This window comes from Phodopus roborovskii, unplaced genomic scaffold, assembly GCF_943737965.1.
Source record: "Phodopus roborovskii unplaced genomic scaffold, PHOROB, whole genome shotgun sequence".
NCBI classification, from domain to species: Eukaryota; Metazoa; Chordata; class Mammalia; order Rodentia; family Cricetidae; genus Phodopus; species Phodopus roborovskii.
In genome coordinates, this window is record NW_026126459.1 from 6101354 (window position 1) to 6117193 (window position 15840).

General features: G+C 38.3%; 1 protein-coding gene across 2 annotated transcripts in view; it reads left to right on the forward strand.

Moving 5' to 3' along the window:
- Window positions 1–15840, forward strand: part of Ep300 (E1A binding protein p300) — a 66660-nt gene that overhangs the window by 26089 nt on the left and 24731 nt on the right. The window contains exons 6-14 of one of the 2 annotated variants that reach the window (XM_051189442.1): window positions 467–712; window positions 3068–3161; window positions 3575–3712; window positions 6621–6738; window positions 8334–8508; window positions 9758–9835; window positions 10709–10818; window positions 14650–14787; window positions 15227–15658. In XM_051189442.1, coding sequence (XP_051045399.1) covers window positions 467–712; window positions 3068–3161; window positions 3575–3712; window positions 6621–6738; window positions 8334–8508; window positions 9758–9835; window positions 10709–10818; window positions 14650–14787; window positions 15227–15658 — 1529 coding nt within the window. The remainder of the gene's footprint in view (window positions 1–466; window positions 713–3067; window positions 3162–3574; window positions 3713–6620; window positions 6739–8333; window positions 8509–9757; window positions 9836–10708; window positions 10819–14649; window positions 14788–15226; window positions 15659–15840) is intronic. The other variant, XM_051189443.1, reaches the window with a different exon arrangement.

Genomic DNA, 15840 nt, shown 5'->3' on the forward strand with positions numbered 1-15840 from the left:
TTGTAGATGGCTGGCCTGGAACTCATAGAGATCTGTCTTGCCTGCCTCAGTTTCCCATGCACTGGGATAAAAGGCATGTACCACCACTCTGTGGCCTCCTCATTAGAAGCCATGTTTTTTGGGGATGTGATTATATGTGAATGTAAATTTTTATTTTATAAAATAAATAGAAAATTACCAGATGAAGATGAGATAGTTCTCAGAGAAAAATAACTAACATACCACATTTTAAAAGTACAGCTACCATATCTTCCATAAAATATTTAGCATTTAGTATTAAAAGGTAAATTTGGAAGTACATACAATGAATGTATCTAGAAAAATTGTCAAAAAAAACTAATTGGAGACACAATCTATAATACTGACACTTCAGTAATTGAAACTTTAAAAACAATTCATTAAGCATTTTAGTCTCTTTTTCTTACCAACTCTAGTATTCTAATACTGTGTTTTCTGTCTTATCTAGCAATTCTGACTGGAGCACCAGTTGGGCTTGGAAACCCTAGCTCTTTAGGAGTGGGTCAACAGTCTACCCCTAGCCTAAGCACTGTTAGTCAGATTGACCCCAGCTCTATAGAGCGAGCCTATGCTGCACTTGGACTACCCTATCAAGTAAACCAGATTCCACCACAACCCCAGGTACAAGCAAAGAATCAACAAACCCAGCAGTCCGGGCAGTCTCCCCAAGGCATGCGACCCATGAACAACATGAGTAAGTTCCTCTTCTGGAGGTGATGTGGTTAAATGTGTAAATAGTGTGTGTAAATTAAGAATAACCTGATAATGGCATGTTCCCTCTCTCCCCTCTCCCTCCCTATCTCTACTATCTCCCTCTGTTTTGTTTATTTACTAAATGATTTTGGAATTAAGATAATTTTAAATTATGGCGCTAAGGACATCTTTAAAATTCACATGCTAAAATCAGTTATAATCAGTGCTGATTTTAAATCACTTTTTCCCTTTTCATACTTGAGTTAATTTTCCAGAAAGAAGACTCCTTGTGTCTCATGGTCCTTTTACCCATTGTTCTTGTTTTGATTTTATTTGGCTGCTTTTATTGCTGTTTGGTTTTTGAGACAGGATCTCTGTATTTTTAACTGTCCTGAACTTGTTATGTAGACCAGGCTGGCCTCATTCAGAGATCCTTCTGCCTCTGCCTCTGCCTCCTAAGTGCTGGCATTAAAGACATGCACCAGCACACCTGGCTAAACCAACCTTGTTTTTAAAAAGTTGTAATTTTTTTCACTTGGTGTGATGGATCACTGTGAGTTCAAGGCCAGTTTGGTTCATAGAGCTAGTTCCAGGACAGCCAGGACTACACAAACCCTTTAAAATTAACTTTTTTATACTGGTGTGTGTCTGTGTATGCACATGTGCTTGTACTGGAACTGAAGTTTTGGGCAATTTTGAGACTTTTGACAAGGGTGTTACGAACTAAACTTGAGTCTGCTGCCATACCATCGAATTTGATTTTGTTTGTTTACTGGTGTATTTTGTTTGTTTTTTGAGATAGGGTCTTCTCATAATCCTAGCTGTCCTGGAACTCACTACAAAATTCTCTGGCCTCAAAATCAGAGACCCACCTGCCTTTTCCTCCTTCGTCTTGGGATTAAAGGCATATTTGCCACCACTCTGGCACCCAAGCAAGTGTTCTTAACCTCTGAATTTTTTCTCAGACCTACCCTTTTCATTGTATTTTATGTAAGAATATGTTTTGCTTGCTTGTATATTATTGTCCCACATGCATATAGAATCCAGAAATACATGGCTCTATCCTAGTACTGTAGTTACAGATGTTCGGCTACCATGTAGGTACAGGCCATCAAACCTAGGTTCTCTTGTAGAATAGCCAGTGCTCTTATGATCTCCCACCTCTGCTTTATCATTAATGGTTTTTTTTTTTTTAATTTTTAGTGTTTTTATCTATGTGTGTCCCTGTCCAAGGTCAGAACTGTTGAATCTTGAGTTAGATTATAGGTTGTTGTGAGGTATCTGACATGGGTGTTAGGAACCAGACTGGTATCCCACACGGAAGCAGTATTTATCTTAGCAATGAGCCATATCTCTAGCTCTGCCTTGGTTTTTTTTTTTTTTTTCAGAGAGGTTTCTCACTGGGATCTTCAGCATGTTCTTTAGGCTCTTCTAACAAGCCACAGAGTCCCAGGGAGTGGGCTGTCTTTGCCCTTCCCACTACTGTGATTACAAATACACAAATCATCACATAGGTGCTGGGAAATCTGAGCTCAGAGGGACCTGTGTTAACATGGCAAGCGCTTGACAGATCAAGCTAACTAGTCTTAGTTTTGCTCAGTTTTATTGATCTGGATGCATGTGTTTCTTCTTGACTATATGTCTACCATATGTAGAGCCTGAGGAAATAAAATGAAGTTATTAGATTTCTGGGATTGGAATTTTGTATGGCTATGACTTGTCATGTGAGTGTTGGGAACTGAATCCAGATTCTCAAGAACAGCAAGTGCTTTTTACTATGGAGACTTATTTTCCAGTTTCCAGTATTTGTTTGTTTGTTTTTGTTTATCTGAGACTGGGGCCTGACTGTAGATTTGTCTGTCTTAGAACTCACTTAAGTAGACCTGGCTGCCTCTGGTATTAAAAATGTGTGCCACCAAGCCTTGCCCCCTCGCACTTTTATGAGCCAAGGTCTATGTCCTCCTTTATTACTCTCTCTCTTAATTTTTTAAATTATGTCTTCTTGGTTAGCCTATAGCTCACTCATTGTCTAGATTGGCTAATTAGTATGGTCTGGAGACTACCTCTTTGGTACTAGGGTGACATTTGAGTACCATCACATCCATGTTTTATGTATGTGCATGAGATCGGGACTCTGGTCCTCATGCTAGTGTAGCAATGCTACCAATTGTGCCTCTTTTTTCTTATTTGTTTGTAAGGTTGCTTCATGTGTTAGTCTTTTTGTGTTCTTCATTGCATTGCTAAATATATGTGCTATTTCTCTAATTTGACAATTTTCTTAACTTGGTTTATGGTATTCAGTGTATGGTAGCTATATTATTTATTTCTTTTCCTACTTTGCTTTGTTTTGCTTTAGGTGCTAGTCCTATGGGTGTAAATGGAGGTGTAGGGGTTCAGACTCCGAATCTTCTTTCTGACACCATGTTGCATTCAGCCATAAATTCTCAAAAGTAAGTTTGTGTCCTGTACCTTCAAATACTTAAGAATTCCTTGTGTGTGTTAGATAGTTTCCTTGATTTTCAGATAATAGCTGTTAAGAATGTATTTACGCAACCTTATTGGACATTTGTATCACTTGGGTTAATCTATACCCTTCCAAAAGAAATCTGAATTTGAAGTGTTGCAGCTCGATCCCATTCTTCAGTGATGGGTACCATCAGAACATATTGTGCAGGTGTTTGAAGTTTTCAAAGAATGTTTCTTTTGAATGTTATTTTAAGCCATTACTCAAGGGTCTTGGCTTGGGATAAAGTGTGTCCACATGGCAATATAGCCTGGTGACAGGACTTGGCTTTTCAAATACAAGTGTTCATCCTCATCCTTTATAAGGAAATGTAACACTTTTTATCATATATTTTTAAAGCCCAATGATGAATGAAAATGCCAGTGTGGCCTCTCTGGGTCCTTTGCCAACAGCAGCACAGCCATCTAGTACCGGAATTCGGAAACAGTGGCATGAAGATATTACTCAGGATCTTCGAAACCACCTTGTTCATAAACTGTAAGTAAGACAACGGCATGATGTGTCTCAATAGTGTTTCCAAAATCCTGGATGTGTTACCAACAATGACATATTACTGTGTATAGACAGGCTGTGGATATTCTGACAGTTTGCCCTTTTTTCTTTTTTTAAATAATACACTTTTTTCCCCCATTTGCATTGGATTTTTCCTGCACATATTTCCTGAGGGTGTCAGATCTTGGAATTACAGACAGTTGTTAGCTGCCCTGTAGGTGCTGGGAATTGAACCCAGGTCCTCTGGAAGAGAAGTCAGTGCTCTTAACCACTGACCATCTCTCTTGCCTGACAATTTACTTTTTGTGTCTTTTGGGGCTAAGGGGTGAGGGTGGCAGAAGGTATATATATATATATCCCAGGCTAACTTTGAATTCTTGATCCTCTTTCCGACACCTCCCAGGGACTTGGGATTGTTGTATACATACGTCACCATGCCGTGTCTTCTGATACCTGTTTTATTCTGTGCTTTCTTTTTGTTGTTTCTGTTTGTTTTGTTTCTGTTTTCTGTCTTCAAGACAGCGTTTCTCTCTGTAGTTCTAGCTGGCCTGGAATTCACTCTGTAGACCAGGCTAGCCTGAAACTAAGAGATCTCTGCCTGCTTCTGTCTCTCAAGTGCTGGGATTAAAGGTGTGCAACACCATCACCCAGCTTCTGCTTTCTTTTTACCCATCTTTCTTAATGTTATTTTTATAAGTCTTTCATCATTAACATGTAAATTGTTCTTCCTAGTTTTAGGAAATATTTTTAGTTGTTTGGGACTCATGAGATGGCTCAGTGACTAAAGGCTCTTTCTATCAAGTCTACCCCCAGATTCATGTGGTGGAAAGGGAAAACTGACTCCTGAAGACATGCTCTGGCTGTGCCTTGCACATAAAAACAATAAACAATGTGAATAAAAATCTTTGATTTTTGGTTCTGGCATTGTTGTCAGAGCACTTGCCCAGGGTGCATGAAACCCTGGTTTCATTGCCACCATATGAACTAGGTATGGTGGTGTGGCATGAGGGTATCAGACATTCAGGGATACAAAGGCTCCTGCACATATATAAGTTTATACAAGTTATCATACACATTATAAAAATGGAACTAGTTGTTTTGTTTTTTAAATCCGGTTGCCACATATTTTATAGGGAATTACTGCAGTGGGAATCTGTTTCTTTGTATTTTGAGTTTGGGTCTCTTGTAATTCCAGCTGTCTTAGAACTGGATATGCAGACCGGGCTGGCCTTGAACTTGGAAATCCTTCTGTTTCTATCAACTGAGTACTGAGATTAAAGGAAGTGGTTCCCACACCCAACTTTTAGAGTCAGAAACTTCTATAATAGCAAACTTGCTATCTCTTTACAAGTTCTTAATTTTTTTTTGAATAATTATTGGGTTTTGTTTTAATAATGTAAATAAATTTAAAAGAGCAGAAATGTGTAAAGACTCATGATACTGGAAGAAATGTCAGGTTTTCTCTGATTATGTTGCACAGCACAATTTTTTACATGTAGAATCATAAAGACCAGAGAGTATTTAATTTTATTCATGTGTTTGTGTTTCTGTGTCTTTTTGCTACGTACATGGGAAGATAGAAGAGGGTGTTTACTAGAACTGCCTCATGTTGGTGCTGAGAGCCAAACTTGATTCCTCTGAAAGAACAGGAAATGCTGCTTCTGCTTTTTTGTTTTGTTCGTTTTGTTTGATTTTGGGTTTTGGTTTTTCTAGACAAGGGTTTCTCTGTAACAGCCTTAGCTTTCCTGTAACTCTCATTCTGTAGACCAGGCTGGCCTCGAACTCACATTTGTCTTCCTCTTTCTTCCAAGTGCTTGGATTAACAGCATGTTCCACCACTGACAAGCTCACGGAAGTGCTTTTAATCACTAAGTGGTCTTTCTAGCCCCCCCCCAGAAAGTATTTTTATTTTGTTACTTTTCATGATTACAATAACATGATTATCACTAATAAAAAATTTAAGTTAATATTCTTTTATATTGAATATCAGTCTTTAATAAAAACAGTCAATAAGTGTGGTGGCACAGTTGTTTAATTCCAGCACTAGGGAGTCAGAGGCAGGCAGATCTGTGAGTTCAAGGATAGCCTAGTCTACAAATTGAGGTACAGGACAGACAGTTTACACAGAGAAATCTGTCTCCAAAGCAATAAAATTAAAGAAATTACAAATGGAGTTATTAATTGGTCTAGATAATAAAAAAAAAAGCCAGAGTCAGATAAAGAGGGAAATTATGATTAGAGGAGATTAGAGGGAAGGAGCAAGCCACAGCATACCTTATCTCCTTAGCATCTCAACAGACAAGAGATTGATTCCTGTATCTCCCTGCTCATACCCTGTTTCTGCCCAGCTACCTCACTGTCTGTACAGACCTCTAGGTCTGTATGATTAGCTAGTGGCAAACTCCATTCTCTGACCCCCAGGTGGGCTTTATTTGTACAAGCAAGATATCACCATAGGAAAACATAATCAAAAATAGACATACCACTAAAAGAGTAAAGCTAGGCAGACATGTTCTGTTGGTAAATTTTGTAAAATAATCGTTTTTTAGGGTTTGGAGAGGTGAAGTGACTTTAAGGGCACTGGCTGCTATACCAAGGACCCAAGTCCAAACTAGCCCACCCACATGGCAGATTACAGCGGTCTGTAACTCCAGAAAATATGTTCCCATTTTCTGGCCTCTGTGACAAAGACAAACATATGGGTAAAACACCTAAATAAAAGAGTTGAGACTTAATGAAATGAACAACTTCAAAAAAGGAATTTTATATTTTGTGAATGAACCATGTTAATACTGTTAGGGAAAACTTCACAGTATTCATATTATTGTGTGTTTCTCTGGAGAATATATGGGAAGTTAACATATTATTATAGTGGTACTGTTTTATGTTCCAGTGTTCAAGCCATATTTCCTACTCCGGATCCAGCTGCTTTAAAAGACCGACGGATGGAAAACCTTGTTGCATATGCTCGTAAAGTAGAAGGGGACATGTATGAATCTGCAAACAATAGAGTGAGCAAAAAGTTTTTTTTCCTTTTCTGAAGTGAGTCTGTTGTTTATAGTTAGTTGCTTTTTCTCTTTGTTGGCTCTTTGGGGAACCCACCACCCAGCTCTCAAATAAATTATGCATGGAGACTTGTTCATATGAATCAGGTCTTACCTTGGCTAATTGTCAGCCAGCTCTTCATAAATTATTCCATCTATCTTTTGCCACTGGGCTTTTATCTTTCTTTTTTTCTGTATACTTTTCTTATTCTGTGGCTTGCTATGTAGCTGGATGGCTGACCCTGGAGTCTTCCTCTCCTCTTTCTTGATCCTTGATCTTCTCTTCCATAATCTCCTCCTGTTTATTCTTTCTGCCTGCCAGTTGGGCATACCCTTTTTCCTGCCTTGCTATTGACTGTTCAGCTCTTTATTAGACAATTGTGTTTTAGAAAGGCAAAGTAACACAGTTTCACAGAGTTAAACAAATACAACATAAAAGAATGCAACATCTTTGCATCATTAAACATATATTTCATAGCATAAACAAATGTAACACATGTTAAAATCATACAACAGTTGATTTTTAAATTTACCTGTCTTGGTAAGGTGTTGTGGCACATACTTTTAGTTCCAGTACTCTGGAGGCAGAGGCATGCAGATTATGAGTTTGAGGCCACAAGGAGAGAATCTCTCAAAAAAAAAAAAAAAAAAAAAAACATAAAATTTCTTGTCTTCTGTAATATGACAAACAATGGTGGTTTTCTTATGAAGAATCTCTTCAACTTTATTCTCCCATATTTCTAGTACTAAACAGTCAAAAAACAAAGCAGTTCATTTTGTTTGAGACAAAGTCACATGTAAAATTTGCTGGTCTCAGTCTTAGTGGAGGCTAGACTTGAACTCTTCTTGTCTCTATTTTCTCAGGTACTAGGATTCCATGTGGTACAAATAAGCTTCTCCAATAAAGCAATGTCTTTAAGTGTATGTAAATGGTCTTACCCTTTTTTATTTTTCTCTGTCAGTCTGGTCTCTTTGTCTCTCTATCTCTTACGCACACACACACTACAGGGTTTTTCTGAGTTCCTTGGCACCCACATGGCAGCTCATACCTCTCTGTAACTCTACTTCCTTGGCTTCTGAGACCCTACACAGACATACATATAGGCAAACCACTACCAGTGAACATTTAAAAAATAAAAAATAAAAAAAAAAAGTCATTCTTTCTGTACCCTACAAATTGCCAGTCTGTGTTTTGTAAATGTATTTATAGAAGTTACGTTTTATTTTGTAACTTCATAGTAAAATTACTTGTCTTGTATCATTGCAAGTATGAGCTTATTTATTAATGAGTTAAAAATATCAAAGTCTTTATAATTTCCTGCCTATTTTTGGTTTTTGTTGTTTGGTTTTTTTCCAGACAGTATTTCTCTGTGTAGCCCTGGCTGTCCTGCAACTCACTTTGTAGAGCAGTCTGGCCTCAAACTCAGAGGTTCGTCTGCCTCTTCCCGTACAGCCAGCTTTATTTCTTGTCTGCTATTTAAATGAAACCAATATTTCATCTTCAGTTTTTCTATTATGCAGTTCCTGTTTTCTCCTCTTTTTTACTTAAATTTTATTTCAAGGCGGAATACTACCACCTCCTAGCTGAGAAGATCTATAAAATCCAGAAAGAACTAGAAGAGAAACGGAGGACTAGACTACAGAAACAGAACATGCTACCAAGTGCTCCTGGCATGGTTCCAGTTTCTATGAATACTGGGCCTAACATGGGACAGCAACAACCGGGAATGACTACTAGTAAGTACTTTTTGTTTAGTTAATATTAAAAAAAAAAAAAAGCCTGGAGTTGGTGGCTCACGCCTTTAGTTCCAGCACTTAGGAGGCAGAGGCAGGCGGATCTATGAGTTCTAGGCCAGCCTGGTCTACAGAGCTAGTTCCAGGACAGCCTCCAAAGCTACACAGAGAAAACCCTGTCTCAAAAAAAGAAAAGAAAAAAGTACATTCATTTTTTAAAAACTATTGGAGGAATATAAGGTTTCTAAGTGTGATAACTTACTTAACTTGATAATCTACAGTTATTTTCACTGCCCAGGAGTGTTTTTGAAATTTTAACACCTAGGGAATGACAACCTAAATGTTTTCACTGCCTTCCTCCATCATCCCGATACCTTTCTTGTATATCACAGGGCCCAGTAGATGTTGATAGACCAACTAGGTTCAGGGCTCACTAGGAACCTACATACTAATTAATTAGTCTTTTACGGTTTTTTTTGGGGGGGGTAATATTTAGTGTTCTATCACTGTGAAGAGACATCATAACCAGTTTTAGAGGGACTACAATGTTCATCATAGTGCAAAGCAAACCTGTGGTACTGGAGAGGGCTTTACATTCTGATTTACAGGCAGAAAGTGGGGGTGGGGAGAACTAGCTGTGGCATGTGCTTTTGAAGCCTCAAAGCTTAACTATTATAAGTGACATGTTCTTCAACAGGACCATGCACACGCCAACAAGGCCATACCTTCTAGTTCTTCCCAAATAGTTCCTTTTACTGGAAGCCAAAGCATCCACATATAAACTTGTAGTATAGGGCTGTTTTCATTCAGACAACCACATGTGGTCTCACTATGTAGACCAGGCTGGGCTTGAACTCATAGATCTGAATGCCTCTGCCTCCCAAGGGTTAGGACTAAAGGTGTGTACTTCCACACTGTGGATCCTGGGTATCAGACTCAGATTGCCAGGTTCAAAAGCAAGTACCTTTATTCACAAAACCATCTTATTGGCCCAGCAGCATTATTCTCCCTGTGTACCTTGTTGAAACCTTGGAAGAATCCAACTCCAAGAATATGCCAAAATTAATATATATTTACATTTTAAGTTTTATGTTTTAAGACACACAAAATGGTCTAGTACAATATGGAGACTCTTCATATTCTTGTCTAGTTAAAACCTTTGTTCTTCGAGATTGAGGTTATTCTCAAAACTATTATTACTTGATGGCATTTTTAAGAAACAAAGGAATATCTAACTTTTTCTAACTTCCAGATGGTCCTCTACCTGATCCAGCTATGATCCGTGGCAGTGTGCCAAACCAAATGATGCCTCGGATAACTCCCCAACCTGGTAAATTTTGGAAAAAAAAAAAAAAAAAATACATGGTTAATTGTAAGAGTCCATGGTATAGAACAGACTGACACCTGATTTATTTCAGTAGCAAGACCCATAATTATTGGCTTTGAAAATTCAACAATCTCTTACATTATAAATTCATCAAAGAAGGGAAAATGAGGACCAGATTGTCTGACAGATCAAGGAAGTCATAGTAAATAAGCATCCATCTAAAGCTAACTAATTGCCAGGCATGGTAGTGCTCACCTTTAGTTACAGCCCTATAGAATCACAGGCAGGTTGATGAAATTCTTGTGAGTTCAAAGTCTACCTGTTCTACATGGTGAGTTCCAGGCTAGCTGGACCTACATAGCGAACTGAACACCCTAGTTCAAAATATATCCAAAATAATAACAACCAATTTATTGTCTGGGTTTGAGCTTTTTGGAGATGTGCAGGTGAAATCTGCGAAATTAAGCCAGAGTTCCAGGCTAGCCAACACTACAGAGAGAGACTATTTCAAAAATTTGAAATGACAATGTAGTAATTTACTATGTTGTAAAATTTAATTCAGTAACGATTAGTAATAATCCAGGCAAGAGAGGTAGCACAGTGGACAAGTATGCTGGCTGCTGTTTCTGAGGACACTGGTTCAATTCCCATCACCCATTTGACAGCTCTCACTATAACTCCAGTTCAAGGGTACTGGCTGTCCTTATATAGACATACATGCACTTTTAAATAATGCCCTTGCTTGGCATTATTTATTGCTTCAGAGTTTCAATATTACTTTGTTGTTCTTGAGCAAATGAGAAGAATCATACATTAAAACTATGCCTTCTTATTAAATTCAGCAAGAGTAATGTAATATTTTGCATGTATTCACAGGTTTGAATCAGTTTGGGCAGATGAATTTGCCTCAGCCCCCTATTGGGCCCCGGCAACCTTCTCCTCTTCAGCACCATGGACAGTTGGCACAGTCTGGGGCACTAAATCCGGTTAGTTTTACCTGTACACTGTTTAAAAAACTTTTTTCTTTGTTACTACTTGAAAAAAACTAATCTTCATATCTGTCTCAGCAGAACATTTTTTCTGTGAATAAATTGTGTGTCATTGCAATGTTGATACAGAAGTCTGATTGAGTACAACTTATAGCAATCAGCTCAGTTCTTCCCATGTGTGTTCAGGGATTAAAGTCAAGATTATCAGGCTTGATCACAAGTGCCTTTACTTTAGCCTAAGACTTTCTCCTTAATTCTACATTTTTATTGTATTTGACCTTTCATATGAGATAGTTATGGCCAAACGTATAGCTCAGTGATGGAGTACATGTTCAAGTATTTGCAATACTAGGTTGACACCTAAACACCACAAAACAGCCCATGATCCTGGTTAAGGAGTATGTATTTTATAGATGTGGATAAATTCAGTTTGTTTTGTTTTTGACACAGAATTCCACTATGTAGTCCCAACTGTCCTAGAACTCTTTACTTAGACCAACCTGACTTCAGACCCAGAAATCCATCTGTCTCTTCCTACTTCCAGAATGCTGGGATTATAAGTGTGTATGATATCACACTGGTCTAAATGCAAAATTTGAAGAAATTGATAGCAGAAATTAATATACAGCACAATTATTTTTTGTTTCTGAGTTTTGCATGAAAATGAGATAGTGGCTTCAGAGAGATGGTGGGAAAGCATAAAGAACTGAGTCCAGATCCCCAGGAGCCCAATAAAACCCAGGCCATGGTGGCACACATAACTCCAGTGTTAACAAGTAGAGATTCCTAGAGCTCACTGGCTAGCCATCCTAGCCCAGAATGCAAACTCTGAGTTCAGTGTGAGACCCTGGGGCATTGTTCAGCACTGGTTTCTCTTGCATAGCATTGAGGTTCATTCATGTCAGTATGGTGGTTAATGATCATCCATAACTACAGTTCAAGGAGATATGATACCCTCTTCTGACTTCTAAGCATGCATGTGGTGCACATAAATACATGCAAGGAAAACATGCAAATATAATACAAATTTGAATTTTTTTTTTTTTTTTTTTTTTTTTTTTAAGAAAAATGAGGTGGAGAGAAAGTGAAAGGTACCTTCCTGTTACTGTGATAAAATATAATGACAAAAGGTGGCTTAAGGAATAGTTTTGATTTGGATTATAGTTCTGGGGCTTACACAGCCATACTGGCATGCAAGGTATGGCAATAGCAGAAATCTGAGAGATTACAGTTGAGCCACAAACAAGGAACAGAGTGGTCAAACTGAAAAGGGGATTAATAAGGATATAAACTCAAACCACACCTACTGACATACTTTCTCCAGCAAGGCTGTCCTTGCTGAAGAGTTCATAATCTCCCCCCAAATAGTGCCACTAGTTTGAGACCAAGTGTTCAAATGCCTACGCCTATAGGAGATGTTTCTCATTCATATTAAAACAGTGCCTAATCATTGTCCATCTACATGCATACTCACCTAAAATTTTAAAAACAAAACAAAAAGGAAACTGGAATTGTGGAGTTAATCTTGCAGTTGGTGGTGGAGTTCTCCTTTAATCTGGGATAGCCAGGTCTACACAGAGAAACCCTGCTTCAAAAAAACAAAACCAGCCAAACAACAAACTAAGAAATACTGATGAAAATAATGTATTGTTTTTTTTTAAAATGTATGTATGGAAATGTGGGCACCTGCCTTAGTCCTAGCACTTGGGAGGCAGAGACTAGCGGATTTCTGAGTTTGTGGCCAGCCTGGTCTTAAAAGAGGAGCAGGATTCCAGGCTACACAGAAAGGTGTGACTGCCTAGTTGATAATTTTTCTTGATTCCAGGGAACCTAAGTTCAACCTCCAGGACTATCGGGTAAAACAAGAACGAACCCACTCTGCAAATTGTTCTCTGACTTCATATGTTCTTTGTCGCACATAAATACATTTATTTAGCACAGGGTACTTTTTTTTGAGATAGCTCAGTCAATAATGACACTTTTCCAAGGTTTATGTCTGTCCTACATTCACTCTCCTAGACTCATCTGGTAGAAAAAGTCAACTGAGCCAGTCGTTGGTGGCCCACACCTTTAATCCCAGCACTCAGGAGGCAGAGGCAGGTAGATTTCTGTGAGTTTGATGCCAACCTGGTCTACAGAGTGAGTTCCAGGACAGCAATACAGAGAAACCCTGTCTCAAAAAAAAACCAAAAAGGAAAAAAAAAAGGAAAAGACAACTGATTACTGTAAATAATCCTTTGACTTCCCCATTCTTGCTATGGCATATGTGTCCAAACACATTCGTAATGAGTAAGTGTAATTTTTAAAGTAGATGTCATCATAAACATACATGAGAGGAAATTAAGTTATAATAAATTCATATTCTGTAGCCATTGAATTGATGGTTGAATAATGACACAAAATTTGTCTAACTTTAGTTGAAATGAAAAGTGAATTCATATATGTCATAGCTTCCAATATAGTTAAGAATTCTCCTGATGAACATGTCATTTAATCTACTGAACACTTCAGGGTTTATAGCCAAATGATTTTCATAATTTTTTAAAAATTATAATACTAAGCTGGATGTGGCTGGAGATGATACTGGAGAAGAACATCTGCTAGTCTTTCCAGAAGACCTGGCTTCATTTGCCTGGACCCATGTTTAGTAGCCCACATCTTCTGTACTCCAGCTATGGGCCTTCTTTTGGCCTCAAAAGGCATCCACATTTGTGGAATACACACAGAGACACATTCATTCATACACAATAAAATTTTTAACCAAAAAGGAATAATATTAAAAAGCTGACAGAAGCAGGTAGTGTCCCATATTTGGCATCAGTGTTTAGCAGCTCTTATACTTTTGTGCAGGTCCTTCCTCCTCCAAGTAGAGAACTGTCTTTTGTAAGGGTGATGAAGGAACAGTTGCATTCTAGAGTCTAAGTGTCTTGTTGCTTCTTTTTCAGTTTTGTTTGTTTTGGTTTTTTTTGAGACAGGATTTCTCTGTGTAACTTCACTGGCTGTCTGGAATTTGCTCTGTAGGACAGGCTAGCCTCAAACTCAGAGATTCATCTGTCTCAGCCACCCCAAATTCTGGAATTAAAGGTGTACACCACCACTGCCCAGCTGCAAACTCTTACCACTCAACCTGCTTTCAATATCAACTCCATCCTGCTTTTCTTGTACCTGTGAGTGCATAGATAGATGGATACCTCTTTCTTGAATCTTTGGAGTTCTTCAGCATTAGTGTTAGATCTCATGAATCTGCCATGATTAACCAGAAGTCTCATCCTTTTTAATTGACAGAAGTGTCTTTCTTAGGTTGCATTTCTTTTAAATCTCCACATTTCCTTTTATTAAAGATTTGGACTCATTTTTAGAAAGGAAGCATAACAGTCTTAGCACATTTACAGATTATGAATAACACATTAGCTAATACTCAAGTGACTTTTTACTTGTTTTTTGTTGTTGTTTGTTTTTGTTTTGCCTTTTAGTTTTCTTAAGTTTGTGCTGTTACAGCACCACTAGTAAAAGCAAAGATCTCACAAAATTATTCACTCTCCAACAGGAAGAAAGAATTCAGTTACTTTCTTGTCAGAGTTGTAGATATGTTTGGCCCTTCACTCTTGTTTCTTGAGGGATGTGTTGGTAGTAATGAGTTTATTATTCTTGGCTTTTAAGTGGTTAATTCTTCTACTTAGTCCTCATGTTTCTCCTCCCCAAACTGTTGTCTTTTCCCTTTCTATACTCAAACATCTGGATAGCAGAACAGGAGTAATTGTTATATATAGTAGTAAAATAATTGTAATAAGCAGTTAGTGTTCTATGGTTTTTTGTTTTGTTTTGCAGCCTATGGGCTATGGACCTCGAATGCAACAGGCTTCCAGCCAGAACCAATTTCTCTCTCAGACGCAGTTTCCATCACAAGGAATGAATGTAACAAACATGCCTTTGGCTCCATCTAGTGGTCAAGCACCAGTGTCTCAAGTATGTTTTCACTTTTTAAATTTATTTCTTAGTGTGCATGTGTATACATACAGGACAACAATATGTGTGAGCTGTTCTCTCCTTCTATCCTTACATAGAATCTGGGGATTGTGCTCAGGTTTACAGGCTTAAATGCAAATACTATTTCCTACTGATGTTCAAAAATACAGTTTATTTCTAACCCTGGATGATTTTGAAAAGTGCCCTCTTTTTTTGAAAACGCTAATTGTGGCTAAGGATGCACACTTAATCTTTTCTCCTGGAGACAGAAGCTGGTAGATGGATATCTATTAGATCAAGACAAGCCAGGTCTATGTAATGAGATCCACATCTCAGAAATAAAAAAAGTTTGCTATTGTTACTTCTTAATAACTACTATGTGTCTTAAATAATGTATGATCTGCCTTTGTTAATACTGTATATTTTTTCATTTTACCAGGCACAAATGTCCAGTTCTTCCTGTCCAGTGAATTCTCCTATAATGCCTCCAGGATCTCAAGGGAGCCATATTCACTGTTCCACTCTGCCTCAACAAGCTCATCAGAATTCGCCTTCTCCTGTTCCTAGTCGAACCCCTACTCCTCATCATACTCCCCCAAGCATAGGGACTCAGCAACCACCAGCAACAGCAATTCCAGCACCTGTTCCTACACCTCCTGCCATACCACCTGGACCACAGCCCCAAGCTCTACATCCCCCACCTAGACAGACACCAACACCACCAACACATCTTCCTTCCCAAGTGCAGCCTTCAATTCCTGCTGCTCCTCCTGCTGACCAGTCCCAGCAACAGCCTCGCTCACAGCAGAGCACAGCAGCTCCTGTTACTACCCCAACAGCACCATTGCTGCCTCCTCAGCCTTCAACTCCAGTAAGTAAGCAGATGTGTCTTGGAGTGTCCATAAAACTAGTTAAGCTCCAGTGATATTTCTGTACCATTTATTCTTTCACTTTTGTTTCAACCCTTGTTGTTTTGTGCATAGATAGACTTGAGTGTTTATTGCCTGTTCTTCCTTCCTGTGATAGAGAAAGCTGGAAGATTTTGGTTATTTT